This window comes from Vigna unguiculata, chromosome 4 (genome assembly GCF_037176805.1).
Source record: "Vigna unguiculata cultivar grain cowpea cultivar isolate G323 ecotype 2 chromosome 4, ASM3717680v1, whole genome shotgun sequence".
Classification (NCBI taxonomy): domain Eukaryota; kingdom Viridiplantae; phylum Streptophyta; class Magnoliopsida; order Fabales; family Fabaceae; genus Vigna; species Vigna unguiculata.
Window position 1 is genome coordinate 12830714 of NC_140795.1, and position 18142 is coordinate 12848855.

The window sequence follows — 18142 nt, forward strand, 5'->3', positions numbered from 1 at the left end:
TGCAATACCACAAGCTTTTAAGTGGTATGTGTGACTTGAAAAATTCGATTTCAACTGAGAGATTTTTATTTTATTTATTTTATTTTTATATATTTTATGTTACTTTTGAATTTTAAAATTAAGAGTTTTTTTATCTTACATTATTTTATTTTCATTCTTTTTAAATCATTATTTTACTACTCTTGTTTTTTATTATTTTATATTTTAAGACTATTTGAAACATATAATAACTTAAAATTCTTTTTAGCAACACTTTTTCTAAATTTTATCAAATTAAATAAATATTTTTTTTATTTCTTAGAAGACAATTATTCATTTTTTTTGTTATAAAATAAAACTAATAATAGAGAGTAAAAGAAAAGGAATTAGTGAGAATGAGAAGCATTAATAATAATCATTACCAAAGACCAAAGAGGGCAAAATCCCTTTTTGTAGATACAAAAGGTAACACAAAGGATACAAGTCAAGGGTTACAATAGTTAATGCAAAAATTTTAAATAACATCAATAGTAATTAATGATGATTAACTGTTAGCAAGTCAATGGACATCCATTAATTTCATAACACTCCTCCTTGGGTGTCTAGATAAGAGAATATGCCTCGTTAAAACCTTATTAGGAAAAACTCTTTGAGATAAAAAATCTAGTGAAAGAAAAAAGAGTACATCATTCTTTATTCTTCAATATAATATTATTTATGACATTTTCTATTTCTCTCCCTCATGTAAACATACATCATTAAGATAACAGATTCCAATCTTATGAACCAATTGCTCAAAGCTTTTCCTTGGCAAAGACTTTGTAAATAAATCTGTCAGATTTTCACATGAAAAAATCTTTTGGATCTCTATATCACCATTTTTTTTACGATCGTGAGTGGAAAAGAATATTGGAAGAATATGTTTTATTCTATCACCTTTAATATATCCTTATTTCAATTGAGAAATACATGCATTATTGTCTTCATATATTGTTGTTGATTCCATTTCTCTTGATGATAGATCACAAGTTTGTCTCACATGTTGAATTATAGACCTTATACAAAACACATTCATGATTTGCCTCATGTAATGCTAAAATTTCTACACAATTTGAGGATGTAGCTATTATGGTTTGGTTCACAGATTGCCATGAAATTGTTGTGCCATTGCATGTGAACAAATATCCTGTTTGTGATCGACCATTGTGAGGATTTGATAAATAACTTGCATCTGCATAACTTATTAGATATGATTTTGAATCATTTGGATAAAATAAGCTCATATTCATAGTGCCCTTAAGATAACAAAGTATATGTTTTATTCTACACCAATGTCTTTTTGTAGGTGAAGAATTGTATCTTGCTAACAAATTTACAACAAATGATATATTAGGTCGAGTATAATTGGCAAGATACACTAGTGTTCCTACAGCCATAAGATATAGTACTTCTGGACCAAGAAGTTCTTCATCCTTTTCTTGAAGTCTAAAAGGGTCTTTATCAACATCTAATGACTTTACAATCATTGGAGTGCATAATGAATGTGATTTGTCCATATAGAACCTTTTAAGCACCTTCATTATATCAATCTCTTGATGTACAAAAACATATTTGTTTAAATACTCAAACAAAACTTTGCTCTTCTAAGATCCTTCATCTCAAATTCTTCTTTAAGCAATCAATTGTCTTTGTGAGCTCATTAGGAGTTCCAACGATGTTTATATTATCTACATACACAACAATTATGAAAAATTCATTTTCTAATATTTTCATATAAATAGACGGACAAATATGATCATTTTTATATCCTTCTTTTATAAGTACTCACTAAGACAATTATACCATATATGTCTTGATTGCTTTAATCAATCAAGGGAATTATTCAATTTTATTGGATAATCCTCTTTAGAATTTGCCATGTTGGATAAATTAAATCATTTAGGGATTTTCATGTTAGTGGCTTGAGGTGTTCCTTTAAGTACCCATTTGTACTTTTCTTTAGGAACCCCATAATTCTTAAAATAGTAAGAATTAGATGCATGACCAAGTTCAGAGCAGTATGTGCAGGTGATAGATGATGGTTTGCTTATGTTTAGAAAATTTCTAGTGCCTAATCGATTAGATTTGCCACTGTAGCCTATTCCTTCTCTATTAAGAACACTTCTTTAATATCCTAGCACTACATCAAGATTTGATCTACCCAAGGTGAATTTTGAGAGGGTTTTCATTAGATAATCTATCTTTTCTAGTTGTCTTGGACAATTTTCACATTTGAGAGAGCTTGTGCCATATTTGGACCTATAATCTTTCTCAGCTTTTTCTAATTTTCCAAGACTTACTGTCAGATTTTCATTCTCATCTTCTAATTGCTTTACTCTGCCCTCTAGCCATTTAATTTCTCCTTTTCGCCTATTGTTTGACTGTTGTAATTTTGTGGCTTCCTCATGCAGTTCATTAAATGTATCAAGTAATTCATAGTAGCTATTTTCATCATGATTGGATTTGAAACTACTCACACTGCTTTGGGAGGATCTTGTTCTAGCCATCAGACAGAGGTTGGTTTCTTCCTCAATGCTTCCATCAGATTCACTGGATGAGCTGGAGTCACTATTGTAAACTTTCTTTTTCTTCTTATGCTTGTTTGCCTCACTTTTCTCCTCCAATTTCTGCTTCAGCTTGAGTACTGGGCAGTCCGGTTTAATATGTCCCATTTTGCCACACTCATAACAGGTTGGAGTGCTAGACCGCTCTTGCTTCCTAGAGTGACTTTTATTTCCTCCAGAGTTGTTGTTAGTCTTATTCTTGCACTTCAGAAATTTTGAGAACTTATTTACCATTAAACTCAAGGCTTCCCTGTCTGAATTTCCATCATTTGAGTCATCTGCAAATTCTATTTTCTTGATTTTTGCTGCAGTCTTCACAACATTCTTCAAGGCTATGGTGTGCCTCTTTTCTCCATCCTCTTCTTCCTTGAGTCTTCCAAGCTTTAGTTCATGTTCCCTCAATTTTCCGAAGAGAATGGCTATGTTCATGCTAGTGAGATCTCTGGATTCAGATAGACATGTTAAAGAGAGCCAACCCGGCTCACACGGGTTGCCTCACCATGAGCGGGTTGAAAATGAGTGAACCCAACCTGGATCATTTTATGGTGAGCCAGAAATTTTGCAACTCGGCTCAACCCACCACGGGTTGGTGGGTTAAGTGGATTGACTCACCAACCTACTACATAAAAAAATATCTATTTATTTATTTTTAAATATTGAAATATTTAAATAATTTTTTAAGCAACCCATGACATGACAATCACAGTAAAATCAAGAACCAATGTCTTCATCATGCTTACCACCAATATATGATGAATTTTTTTAAAAAAAGATGTCCATATAGTCCAAGAAAACATGGCTAATATTACACATTTTCTGTTATGCTATTCAACAAAATATAAATAAAAAACTACACATTCTTGTTATGCTAATTTATAAAAAAAAAATTTGTAAGACGATTGCTTGAGTAATTTACTATAAAGATTATAGTTACAGATGAAAGTATCAACGTGTATAACTTGACAATCAAATTAATTAAACATTCAAACTATTTAAATATTATTGAGAAACATTCAAGCATTTAAAAATATGAAAATGGGAACCTATATAATTAGGAGTAGTAAATAATTATTAAAAATATAAAAAAGTGTAAAAAAATGTTGGTGGGTTAAGTGGGTCAACCCACCTTCAACCCGACTCGAACCTGTTTAACCCGTGGGTTAAGTGAGCCGGGTTGAGATCAACCCACTTTTGAAAAATTTGAAAATTTCTCAACCTAACCCAGCTCAAACCCGTGGTGAGCCGGGCTGGCTCACGGGTTAAAACTCATTTTGATAATTTTCCATACAACTGATGTTCCCTGAGTATTTCCAACACCACCCTTGGCTCAGCGTGTTCATCCCGATCTCTAGAGTAAATAAGGATGTCATCGATAAATACAACAACAAACTTATCCAGACACTGTCGGAATATGCGATTCATATAATCCATGAATACTGCTAGAGCATTCGTCACCTCAAACGACATCACGACATATTCGTAATGTCCATAACGAGATTGGAATGTCGTCTTTTGTACGTCCTCTGGCTTGACCAAAATTTGATGACACCCAGATCTCAAGTCAATCTTTGAGAACACCCAGTTCCTCACCGCTTATCTAATAGATCATCTATCCACGGAGCTGCTCTTCACTACTCTTTTTCTCTGACTGAGCTATCATCATGAAACAGGTAGCTCCCTCTCTCAGTTCTTTCATAGCTTCTTGAGATGAGATCAATTTTACCCCTTCAGTTTCTGGGAATATCAATTTGTGCCATCCACAATCCATTACCACATGGTGATTGGACAGCCAGTCCATCTCCAATATCACATCCAAATCCTCCAATGGCAAGCAGATGATGTTCACCTTGAACCTACGGCCCGCCAGTTCGATCGAGCATCCATCACAACTAGTACTGGTTGTAACTTGCCCATACGTCGGTGTCGAGACTACTAGCTCGCACCCCAAGTCATGAACCTCTAATCCCAACCTCCCCACACATGTATTGGAAATAAAAGAATGCGAAGCTCCCGAATCAAAAAGTACCCATACATTCTGACCCATCATTACACACGTATCTTGTATAAGATTACCTACTCGGTTTGCCTCGGCGCTAGTCAGCGCAAACACTCCCCATGCTACTCTTGGCCTCTCTGTAGAAGGCAACTATGGTCGTGGCTCTACGACCGTCTTCTTATTAGGGCACCTGTCTGCAAAGTGGTCGAGTTGATCACTCACAATACACTCCCCCCCACTACTCCCTGCGTTACGAGCAAGTCTGGGGCAGTCTCTTTTTAAATGTGCTCCCCCACACTAGAAACACTTCAACCCTGATGACGACGTCTGAGGTCAATTATAAGGCTTCTTCTGGTGTCTAGCCTCCACAACATTCCTCTGCAGTCTGGCTACGCAACTAGACCCATCTCTAACTGTTCCACACTTTTTGCTTGTTCCACCAAAAGAGGAAATTCTTTGATCTTGAGTGGCACTAGAACCCTGAGCAATTCATGTCGTAGACCCCTCTAAAATTTTCGACAACACCATTCCTCTGTGATATTCTGTGTGTAAAACCGCGCCAAATATTCAAATCGGTTAACGTAAGCCTGCATAGTCATATTGCCCTGTTGTAAAGTCAAGAACTCAGCTTCCCTCTCATGCTTAGTGATAAGTGCCAAAATTCAGTAAAGATTCATAACAAACTCTGGCACTTATGCTTTAAATTTGTGTTCATTTCATATTGATTCTCCCTAAATCTAAGTTTCAATCACAGGCTTCCAAGTTTTGAATTAAAGAAATCATTTGATCCTATTTTGTGTGTTTTTCAGGAGAGATTAAAGAGAACTCAAGAAGAGTGAAGGAGAAGCAAGAAATAGAGAAGAAAAGGAGGAAAATCTGCTATAGGTCGCTCAGAACTAAGGTGTTTCGCTCAAGCTAGGACAGGCTCGCCCAAAAGTTAAAGTCTTCTCGCCTAAGCGAGACACTTGCCGCCTTTCTCGCTCAAGCGAGCTTGATCTCGCTTAAGCGAGATTTCGTGAAGAAGCCACGCCCAGTTTTTCAATTCTCGCCTAAGCAAGGACATGGTCGCCCAAGCGAGACATTCCTTCAACGTGAAGAACTTTATCTCGCCTAAGTGAGAATGAGTGGCCCAAGCGAGACCCTTCCTTCATGCTGAAGTACTCTATCTCGCCCAAGCGAGACTCAGTAGCCCAAGCGAGAGTTCGGGCTGTATATATATTTTGGAGGTTCAGAACTGCAGCAAGCTTGGAATTTTGGGAGAAGAACACGTCCGTGCTGCAGAGCTGCTACCAGAAGCATCACAGTTTCTCATTTTCTTCTTCTTCTTCCACTACGCCAAATTTGGCAATAGACAACGTTTTTTTTCTTAATAGATAGCGCTTTTTAGACGCTATCTATTGGAGCGATATCTATTAATAGACAGCGCTTGTAAAAAAGCGCTGTCTAATGACACTTGATAAATAGCGCTTGTCTAAACAAGTGTTATCTATGTATTTTTTAATAGATAGCGCTTTCTTTAGAAAATGTTGTCCATCAAAGCTCTCATAGACAACACTTGACTCAACAAGCGCTGTCTATGAGAGCAATTTTTCATCAATAGGTACCACTTTTTCAATGCATTAGTAGATAGTGCTTGTTCAAACAAACATTGTCTATTTTTCATTAATGGATAACACTTTTTCAATTAATCAATAGATAATTTTTTTTAAAACAAGCGATCTGTATTGGTTTGATTATTTTTTATTATAATTTATTTAATTTGTTCATTTTATTGTTTGACTCACATGCCTGTATAAAGAGTTCGAACTTGAAATCAAGGAAAACTGAAATGAAAGGGCTTTTAAATTCTTACATAGTTAAACAAAAAACTTAATGATGTTTATAAATTTTTTAAAAAGTATAATATTACATGAAAGAAATTAGAAAAAAACTAAGATTTACAATACTCATCCATCATGTTCCATTTTTGCTAGACTGTGGGGCCAAAACACTTTAGGCAAAACATTGTTCCTAACCTTCCCTACTAACCTATAAAGATTTACTAATGAGATAAAAACACCAATCTTCCCTGACTTCAATGATTTGATTGTCCGAATATTGTTGACATCTGCAACTAGGAAAATACTACAACAAAGAAAAATAAAATAAAATTAGTCAATCAAAATCCTACTACAAATGAATAATACATACAATTAAAATAACTTACATCTATTGGAATTGTCCCTCCTTCACAATATGTGACAATTTCCTTCATATATCGACAAATGTAATACCCACAATCATGGCCGTTTGATTGTTTTGGACACTAGAAAACATCAATACAATTAGTATTAACCTTCAAATAAAACAACAACATTTGATCTTCAAATAAACAATTGAAATCTACCTTAATCGGTGTCCATTTGATATTGCTTAACTTAGACTTTGAAACCATAGACCCTCTTTGAGCTCGGTAGGTTTGTTTAACCCTTCTTAATAATAAAAATGAAGCATATATAAGTAAAACAAAATATACAAAAAGTATACATATATGTGTGAATCACATTAAGAAGATTCTTACATGTCAAACAACTTCTTCAAATCTTGCCTTATATTAATGTCTTTTGCCAATGGGTCAAGATAATAAATTATCTCCATTTTAAGATTGATTCCGAGCAAGACCCAATGTTGGTTAAAATTGGAAATCAATCAACAAAATTAGATTTTGTGCATCTAACTTTGAAAATAATACATTATTGATAAAGTTAGGAAAAAAAAAGTATTACCCTGTATTGATAGGAGCAAGAACAAACTTATTAATCACTCCATTGTCAAGAAATATACTTACTATTTTTTGCATTCTCTCTTTCATTGGTAGTTCATGTGTTGTTATTTGGGGTGATAAAAAGAAGAACCCCTTATGATTTGCCTTACGTGTAGTGTCTTGCTTTCATTGTTTTCTGCAGAAAATAACAATAATTGTTACAGACACCAAGAATAGGTAAGCTGACAGAAATATTAAACATTTTAAATATAAAAAATAAGGTTGCAACAAAAAAAACTTTGAAACACTAATAGGTCCATAAACAAACTAGTAGCACAAAACTTAACAGGTAATTTAAGTAATATTTGCAAAGAGTAACGGAAGTTAAGTGAAAGTTAACATGGATCTTCTCTTTTGGTATTATATAACAAGAACATAAAATATATTTTATTAATTATATTGTTTACAACAAACTTTTTTGAAGACACGAACTAAACTCTTTTATAGCTCATATACTTGCAACTTTTTTCTCATTTTATCCTTACCATTTAAATGTATTACCCATTGTACCATCTTTTTAATGATTTTTATGCTGCACTCTAACTATTTTATTAAACAAGCTATTCGATCTTAAAAAAATAAAATTCATAAAAAATATAAAACTAAATTACCTTAATTGTTTTTTCTATGAAACAGAGTATAATTTATACATAAATCATAAATAAGTAATTTTATATCGTTTTCCATATATCACCTACTTCAACGAATTTTACCAATCCTTTTAATAAAAAATTAAAATTAAATTGTTTTTTCTACCAAACAAAGTAGAATTTATAGAAAAAACAAAATAAGTCTTTTTATGTCATTTTACATATATCACCTACTTCAACTAATTTCACCAAATACTTCAAATTTAATCAGAGCTAGCTCAACTTTTACCTTGCAGTTGATTAGATTATCACCTATTTTTGTTAAACTAAGAGTGGAAAAGTGGCTTTTGGGAACCAAAATTATTCCTGAGTCTAAAGCTATGCAATAACTATTTCTTACATCGAATCTTATTGGCCAAGGATTTCTGGCTTTCTGCAGTATACGAAAAATGAGGGAACAAGAATGAGAACAAATGGAATAGGGGGTGACATCTTACTGAATTGATTTTCAAATTGCCTTGAATTCCACTCCCGGTGCACATATTGATATTGCTTTATCCAAGCATTCTTTAGTTATCTGTATTAACACACAAGCATTTCCAAAATCATGACGAGAACAATATCTCAATTCTCAAGATAAAAATAAAAACCTTCACAAAGTCAAAGCCACATATGAGACTTCAGAATAGTACTCAACTAGAAGCATATCAAAATACGTTGAAAAAAAGTATAAACAAAATTCATAATAGTAGACAAGCGGTCAGATAAATAATATTATGGGGAAAAATCACTCATAAGAATAAATAAGTGCCATGTCATTAAGTGGATAATATGAAAGATAAAGACTATTTGACTTAATAGAGTATATTCTACTGTATAATATGCATCTTGAATAATATGAAAAATTTAATACCATGGGATATTCTAACATACAGCCTTACATCTTGGCACCTATGGTTACTGCTCTGCTATGGTAACACATGCGAGTTCTAAAACAAAACATTATTTCCCAACTATCTATGCCTAATGAATTGGGTCACTTCACAGTCAGTCCTTTATTTTTCAAAATGAACACCAAAGCAGAAAACAACCAATTTAGAATTAAAAATTGAAATTCCAATTTCCTACCTAATCCAACAACAGAAGAATTTAAACAAGAAAGCTTCAGCCATTAATAGCAAATAGTAAATACACTAGTGTAACTTTTTTTAATCTTGGTAGGAAAGAATACATAAATTCTACTTAAAAAAATATAGGAACAAAGAAACAATGACAGAAGTACATTACATTGAGAATTAGATTGCAATAATAAAGTGCAGAATTACAAAGAGTTTGTGCCAGTATGAAGAACAAAAGCAACAAATCACAGCCATTGATGCCATGAAAACAAATCGGTACCTGAACTAGTATAAGAAAGTGGAAGTATATGAAACATTCTTAAGTTTTGTTATAGCAAAATAAAACAAACATAATTAGCCAGTAGATAAAACAATATACAAAGTTCTTTCCAATATGCTAAACATATAAAACTTGTATAAATCATGCACATAGTTCTTTCTTGGCTGTTTTCGTTGAATATTGTTTTCTTTGACAGATCACGGAAGGAAACATGTCTGATCCAAGTGGGAGGAAGGGTGCAAATATTTTACTTAATCATGACTTTTTTAGAGGGCTGGACTTTTGGCATCTCAATTCCCGCACTGGCTATGTAATTTTAGCTGAATCAGATGCTCAAGGAGGAATTCCGAGGGAGTTGGGTGCTAATTATGTTGTTTATCATTGACAGAAAGCAATGTTAGCAAGGCCTTGAGCAAGACATCACAAACAAAATTTCCACTGGTTACACTTACACAGTTTTGGCTTGTGTGGGAGTATCCAATCTTTCTTAAGGACCTAGTGATGTTCTAGCTACTTTGAAACTCGAGTATCATGATTCAGCTACTAGTTACTTGTTCATTGGAAGGTATGAATTTTTGTGATTTCATTGTATTAAAGAAATTCTGGAAAACTCCCTTATATTACCATGATTTTTCTGCAGAACTTCTATTAATAAGGATAGTAAGGAGAAGTTGGAAGGGAAATTCTCATTGTCAATTATGCCTAATCGTGTTATTCCAACTCTGCTTTAGTTTTTAACTTTCCAACATGTTATTGTTTGTTTTTCAAAATTGATGGAAGTTTAAGCAACCAAATACAAATGGATTCTAAGTTCAAACACAAATTACAGAAGAAACTACGAAAAATCACTATTCACTCAATAAAATTAGTGTTTCACTAAAAGTTTCCCTTGTCCCCCTGTCATTGCCAAACACGAGTCCCACTTTTTTTGCCCTAAATTACAACAATTTGAAATCCATGTTTTTCTTTCAACAATAGAGCATATATATTCACATTGATGGCAAAGATAGATAAAAACAATACAAAGAATGAACAAAGATACAAAGAATCGGAGGAGAAAGGAAGAGAATTTGGTACTCAAAGAAGGACCGTCGTGTAGTGGTTGCTAGTTCGCCATTGTTGGCCCGCTGCCGGAAGATACGAGAACTGGTTCGTCGCTGCAAAAATTGATCGAGAAGAAGAACGAATTTCACAAACCCTTAATTGATAGTGCCCAATTGAAATATCGATGATGTTGTTGTGCTTGGAGGATGCGAATGTTGTTGTTATAGTGGTTGGAGACGTAGGTGCTTCTGCTGTGGTTGGAGACGTAGCTGCTTCTACTTGGTGGGAGACGAGGCTTTCGCATAAGGGTTACAGATGAAAAGAAAACATGAATGCAAAATATTGTATGGCGTGAGGGAATTTTTTATGATACATAGAACACGTTTTTTTGCATAAACGCTCTCAATGGATTACAAAACGCTATCTATTTCATCTATTTAAAATAATTTATTTATTTTTAAATATAAATGAAACATACATAGCGCCTTTATGAAAAAACGATATCTATGTATACCCATTCTAATAGCGCTTACCTAATAAAGCGCTATCTATATTGTGCTATCTTCATTTATAGCATTTAATTATAGAAGTGTTGTCTATAGTGCGCTATCTATTATTAAATTTGGCGTAGTGTTCTTAGCTCATAGGATTTTGTTGGCTACCATGAGTGGCTAATCTTCTCCTTTGGGATTGAATGTAATCTACTCGCACTTGGATGTAATCTGGTGATATTTATATATAGCATTTCTGTTTTACTCAGTATTGGTATTATTGTTTTGCTCTTAATGCTTACTTCTATCTGATCAATAGATGTTTTGATTTTGATTTTTAGATCTGACTGGAAAGTATTTCTGAAAATCTGATTTGAACAATGATACTTGATATATTGTGATGCTAGGAATAAATCTCAATATATCAATTGCTTTTAACACTCGACCGTAATGCTGGATAGTTTGTTGAATATGTGAGGAATCAATATTCAGGAAACTAATCTTATGAATTTTATACGCGAGGGATCGATATAAATGATTTTTGAGTGTGCATCAATATTGGTATTTTCAGATGTTATATATATTATATTCATCCAGATTACAGACAAGGGAGATAGATGAAATTCAATCCCAGTTTCTTTTATTGATCTTTTAACTAATTTTCTGTTTTACTGTATTTTATTTATGCAATTTAGTTTAACTGCTGATAATCCATCGAATTAAAATTTCTGCATATATATGCTGATTGAGATAATTATTAATTTTCACTGAATCCGTTCCTCGTGGGTTCGACACTCCTACTTTAAATCATTATACTACAGTTGACTTTTGGTACGCTTGCCAAGAGGCCAACAAGTATTTTTGGCGCCGTTGCCGGGGAACGGTGTTCTTTTGAAATTTCTAGTTATCTCATCCAGCTTTGTGTATATTTTTCTTTATTAGATAGCTTATGAAATTTTTCCTTTGTACTAATTCTTGCTTGAGCTGTTTGATTTATGCTCTTAAGAGGTCAGGTTCCTGAAGATCGATTAGCATTTGACCCGGAGATAGAAAAGACAGCTAGAAGGAACAAAGGCAAAAGCAAAAAAAAGCAAGGAAAGACAAGGGAAGAATCTTCCAGTACTTCCATCACACCTTAATCAGAAAACATGGAGAATCAAAGACCAGCTCCAGCCAGGAAGACACTTGGAGACTATGCTATGCAACAAGGGCCGAGATATTTTTCTAGCATAGCAATACCATCCACCACTAAAACTCTGGAGATGAAGCCAGCTTTCCTCAGCTTGATCAGTTCTCATCAATTCACTGGAATGGATAATGAAGATCCATACACTCATCTCTCTACATTCTATGAATTGATAGGAACCATGGGCTTTCAAGAAGGAGATCTTGAGCATGTATACATGCGTGTGTTTCCTTTTTCTTTGGCAGGTAAAGCAAAGGAATGGCTTAAGTCACATCCAAATCAGAGTTTGAACAGTTGGAGGATATTGAGGAGAAATTCTTGAACAGATTCTTTCCACCATCTCGCTACATCAAAGCCAAAGCTGATATTTCGACGTTTAGGCAAGGACCAGATGAGCCATTCTGTGAAGCTTGGGAGCGGTTCAATTCCTTATTGAGGAAATGCCCAAATCACGGATTTGAGGATATTGCTCAATTGAACATATTCTGTAATGGTCTGAGGCCTGACACCAAGATGATATTAGATGCAGTAGCAGGTGGAACAATGATGAGTGTAGATGCGGAGCAAGCAACAAGAATCATTGAGGCATTGGCATCCACAGATCATCAAGCTCAGCATAATAGGCAAACTGTTCAGAGGAAGGGAGTGCTTGATCTTAGTACTACAAATGCGATCTTAGCTCAGAATAAGATTCTGACTCAACAGATTGAAGCACTGACGAAGCAAATGTCTAAATTACCAGAGCAGTTGCAAGTTGTGCAATCTTCTCCTAGTCAACAACCCATGAGATGTGACTTCTGTGGAGGAGATCATCCAAATGGTCATTGTTCTTATTAGAGTAGCTCACAAGGAGAAGTTCAATATGTGAGCAACCAAGGAAGACCAGGAAATTTCTCCAACAATAATAACTTTTCACAGGGATGGAGAAACAATCCAAATCAGAACTTTGGATGGAAGCAAGATGTTGGTCCTTCAAACAGACAACCTCCTTATCAACAACAGCAACAACATTATCCTTCGGTGCATGACAGAACATCTAAACTGGAGGATACTTTAGAAAAGTTTATGCAAGCTTCTTTGACTAATCAGAAAAATACAGAAGCTTTAATCAGAAATCTCGAAACACAGGTTGGACAGTTGGCGAAACAATTATCAGATCAGCAAACAAGTCAATTTTCAGCCAACACACAGACTAATTCCAAGGAGCATTGTAAATCTATTACCACCCGAAGTGGTAAAGTTGTGGGAAGAGGGATTGGAGACAACCTGGGTGTAGAGGAGGAGGTGTTGGAGGAAAACGAGAGAGAGAATGAAAAAAAATGAGTGTGAGGGAGAGGAAGAACAAAATAAAAGAGAGTTTGTAAATAAAAGAGAAGAAAAGGAAGAAAAAAATAAAAGTGAGGAGAAAAAAAGGGAGAAGGGTGAGACATAGGTGTCTCAGTTGAAGAGCCTACCATACCCTCAAAATCCCTCCAAAAAAGACAAGGAAAGACAATTTGCAAGATTCATGGACATTTTCAAGCGACTGCAGATTAACATCCCTTTCGTGGAGGCTATGGAGCAGATGCCGACATATGCAAAATTCATGAAAGAGCTCCTAACAAAAAAGAGAAGATTCTCTGAAGAGACAGTGGAGCTTGAAGCAGGGTGTAGTGCTATAATTCAGAAATCATTACCTCAAAAATCTAAAGACCCTGGGAGCTTCACTATTCTAGTTACAATCGGGACATTACCAGTGGGAAAGGCATTGCTTGATCTGGGTGCCAGTATAAATCTGATGCCTTTGTCTATGCTAAAGAGAATAGGAGATCTGGAAGTGAGGCCTACACGGATGACATTACAGCTAGCTGACAGATCCATGAAATATCCCTATGGTGTGGCAGAGGATGTCTTGGTTAAGGTTGACAAATTCATGTTCACAGTTGATTTTGTAGTAATGGATATTGAGGAAGACACTGAAGTTCCTCTAATACTGGGAAGACCTTTCATGAAGACGGCCAAGGTCATTATTGATGTTGATGATGGCAAATTGAAGGTCAGGGTGCAAGATGATGAAGTCAACTTTAATGTATTTGAAGCAATGCAGCACCCGAAGGACAAGCAACAATGCTTCAGGATGGATGTGATAGATGAACTTTTTCTATCATCTAGGAAGCAATTAGCAAAGGCAAGCCCATTGGAAAAAGCTTTGATTGGTGCTTGTGATGATCTGGAGGAAGATGAAGAAAAGGAAGTTGATGAATACCTAACACATCTGAATTCAGCAAAAGAAATTGAATCAAATGATATACAACCTGAGAAATTGCAGCAAGAAAATAGAACTGAAAGTCAGAAGCTGGAGCTAAAGGTATTACCTCCTCATTTAAAATATGTTTTTCTTGCAGATGGAGGTAACAAACCAGTGGTGATTAGTAGTGCTTTAACGGCTTCTGAAGAAGAAAAGCTGATTTCAGTTCTTAAAGCCAACGAGTGTGCAATAGGTTGGACTTTATCTGATCTTAAAGGAATTAGTCCATCCTACTGTATGCACAGAATTCATATGGAGCAAGACTACAAGCCTGTAGCACAACCTCAACGGCGATTGAATCCAACCATGAAAGAGGTGGTCAAGAAAGAAGTAATGAAGTTACTTGATGCAGATATGATCTATCCCATCTCCGACAGTGCCTGGGTCAGCCCGGTCCAGGTAGTTCTAAAAAAAGGAGGTATGACTGTTATTTGTAATGATAAAAATGAATTAATTCCTACTAGAACAGTCACAGGTTGGAGAATGTGAATAGATTATAGAAAATTAAATCAGGCCACTAGGAAAGATCATTTTCCTTTGCCTTTCATGGATCAAATGCTAGAAAGGTTAGCAGGGCAAGCTTTCTATTGTTTTCTGGATGGATATTCTGGTTATAATCAAATTGCAGTGGATCCAGAAGACCAAGAAAAAACTGCTTTTACTTGTCCCTTTGGTGTGTTTGCTTACAGGAAAATGCCGTTTGGATTGTGTAACGCACCAGCAACCTTTCAACGATGCATGCTTGCAATTTTCTCGAACTTGGTGGAAAAATGCATAGAAGTCTTTATAGATGACTTCTCTGTATTTGGTGCTTCATTTGATCAATGCCTGGAAAACTTAAACATCGTACTAAAGCGGTGTGTTGATACTAATCTGGTTTTGAATTGGAAAAAATGCCATTTTATGGTAACTGAAGGTGTGGTTCTGGGCCACAAAATCTCTGCTAAAGGTATTGAAGTTGATAAAGCTAAAGTGGAGATCATTGAAAAGTTGCCACCACCCAAAAATGTGAAGGGTATCAGGAGTTTTTTAGGCCATGCTGGGTTCTACAGACGATTCATCAAAGATTTCTCTAGAATTGCCAAACCACTCAGCAATTTGCTCAACAAGGATACACCTTTTAATTTTGATGTTGAATGTTTGCATGCATTTGAATTGTTAAAACAGAAATTGGTTTCAGCTCCTGTGATAATTGCTCCTGATTGGAATTTAGGCTTTGAGTTAATGTGTGATGCAAATGACTATGCCATAGGAGCAGTTTTAGGACAGAGGAAATCCAAAGTTTTTCATGTTATACACTATGCTAGCAAAGTCCTTAATGAAGCTCAAATTAATTATGCAACAACTGAAAAGGAATTGCTAGCTATAGTTTATGCATTGGAAAAATTTAGAGCATATTTGATTGGTTCATCTGTCACTGTATATACTGATCATGCTGCAATTAAATATTTGTTAACCAAATCTGATTCAAAACCAAGACTAATTAGATGGATCTTATTGTTGCATGAATTTGATTTGGTGATCAAGGACAAAAAGGGAAGTGAAAACTTTGTAGTTGATCATTTGTCTAGATTGGTGAATATTGAGGTGACCAACACTCAATCAGAGGTGCAGGAGGAGTTTCCTGATGAAAAATTGATGATAGTGGAAGAAAGGCCATGGTTTGCTGACATGGCCAATTTCAAAGCTGCAGGGGTCATACCTGAAGATTTTAATTGGCACCAGAAGAGGAAATTCCTGAAAGATGCACACCAATATGTGTGGGATGATCCTCATTTGTTCAAAATTGGAGCTGATCAATTGTTGAGAAGGTGTGTATCCAATGATGAGGCAAAGAGCATTATGTGGCACTGTCATAGTTCCCCATATGGAGGGCATTTTAATGGAGAGAGGACAGCTGCAAAAGTCCTCCAATCTGGATTTTATTGGCCCACCTTATTCAAAGACGCACACAAATATGTGCAACACTGCAATAGCTGTCAAAGAATAGGGGGAATCTCAAAAAGACATGAAATGCCACTGAATATCATTTTAGAGGTTGAGGCTTTTGATTGTTGGGGAATCGACTTTGTGGGACCACTGCCATCTTCTTTCTCAAATGAATACATTTTGGTGGCAGTTGATTATGTGACGAAGTGGGTTGAAGCAGTAGCAGCTCCTAAGGCCGATGCCAAAACTGTAATCAAATTTCTCAAGCGGAACATCTTTTGCAGGTTTGGTACTCCAAGAGTGTTGATTAGTGATGGTGGTTCACACTTTTGCAATGCTCAACTTTAGAAATGTTTGGAACATTATGGAGTGCGGCATAAAATTGCATCACCTTATCATCCACAGACCAATGGACAAGCGGAGGTGTCAAACAGGGAAATCAAGCGTATTCTAGAGAAGACTGTGGCATCTTCAAGAAAAGATTGGTCAATGAAGTTGGATGATGCACTCTGGGCCTACAGAACTGCTTATAAATCTCCCACAGGTTTATCCCCATTCCAGCTGGTATATGGTAAGTCATGTCACTTACCGGTTGAACTGGAACACAAGGCATTCTGGGCCTTGAAATTCTTGAATTTTGATCCAAAGGCAGCAGGAGAAAAGAGAAAATTACAGCTGCAAGAATTGGAAGAAATGAGACTCAACGCTTATGAGTCCTCTAAGCTCTACAAGGAAAAGATGAAAGCGTATCATGACAAGAAAATTCTCAAAAGAGAATTTTATCCTGGTCAATCAGTGTTATTGTTCAATTCCAGGTTAAGGCTTTTTCCTGGAAAGCTAAAATCAAAGTGGTCAGGACCATTTCTTGTCAAAAATGTGAAACCTTATGGAGCCATTGAACTAGAGGATCCTGAATCTAAAAGGAGCTGGGTTGTAAATGGGCAAAGGTTGAAGCCCTATCTTGGTGGTGAGATTGATAGGTTCGCCACAATCATTCAACTTGATGAACCTTAAATGAAACAGGCGTCAGGCTCGTGACGTTAAACAAGCGCTTCCTGGGAGGCAACCCAGTGTTTTAATTATGTTTTTGCACTTCAATTTCATCTTTTGTGTGATTAAATGTGTTTGTGAATGTAATTATGTGTTTGTGTGTATAGTTTTATGTTCGTGTGTAAAAGGTAAGTTTTTAGCATCCAATCATCTCAATAAGGCAAACCATGCAATTTTGGTTGTTTTCAAACAAAACTGGTATTTTAAGCATGGGAATGAGTTTTGGTGCCAGAATTGAGTTCATCAAATGCTAAAAATTGCCTTGTTTTGGCCAAATTGTGAAATTTGAGTTTGGTAGCTTGATTTTTAGTTTGTTGATGTGAAACCTTTTGGGAATGATAGATAATTAATTGAAGCATAGTTTGGTGTGTGTTTATGAGTTATTTGAACTCAAAGGATCATGAATTGAGTGTGTGAAAGTTGAACCAAAAACTGAAAAGTGGCAAAATCAGTATGTGTCAAAACTGCACGAAAATCTCGCCCAAGCTAAACATATCTCGCCTGGGCGAGATATGCAGAACCTGAGCCAACCAACTTTGCTGATATACTCGCTTAAGCGAGTAGTGGCTCGCCTGGACGAGAATGCCCTGCACCAGGGGTGATTTGGACGACACAGTCTCGCCTGCGCGAGACTTTTTGAATTTTCCTCTCACGCTTATCTCGCTTAAGCGAGACTGAGTCGCTTAAGCGAGAATTCGCGTTTAAGTGAGGGACAAGGGCAGAATTCACTCACTTTTCTTTCCCCAAACCCTCGCTCACAACTCTTGCCCAGAATTCTCCCTTCCT

General features: G+C 35.6%; 2 protein-coding genes, 1 non-coding gene and 1 pseudogene across 3 annotated transcripts; 1 reads left to right on the forward strand and 3 right to left on the reverse strand.

The window, feature by feature from the left end:
* Window positions 1–4191: 4191 nt before the first annotated feature.
* Window positions 4192–4626, reverse strand: LOC114180500 (uncharacterized). The gene has a single exon (XM_028066815.1). It carries the CDS (start codon window positions 4624–4626, stop codon window positions 4192–4194), a length of 435 nt encoding a protein of 144 aa, XP_027922616.1.
* Window positions 4627–6434: 1808 nt separating this feature from the next.
* Window positions 6435–10820, reverse strand: LOC114172214 (ubiquitin-like-specific protease 1). The gene is made up of 7 exons (XM_085672414.1): window positions 10447–10820; window positions 8469–8548; window positions 7344–7517; window positions 7139–7249; window positions 6965–7046; window positions 6785–6883; window positions 6435–6702 (listed from the first exon to the last, which is right to left on the reverse strand). The coding sequence occupies exons 3-7, from the start codon at window positions 7427–7429 to the stop codon at window positions 6607–6609; spliced, it is 474 nt and encodes a 157-aa protein (XP_085528540.1). The 5' UTR covers window positions 7430–7517; window positions 8469–8548; window positions 10447–10820; the 3' UTR covers window positions 6435–6606.
* On the forward strand, window positions 8886–17320 carry LOC146886813 (uncharacterized; annotated as a pseudogene).
* LOC114182789 (small nucleolar RNA R71) lies at window positions 12442–12548 on the reverse strand. Its single transcript, XR_003604225.1, has one exon. It is a non-coding gene; the product is annotated as a small nucleolar RNA R71 (small nucleolar RNA).
* Window positions 17321–18142: the final 822 nt, after the last annotated feature.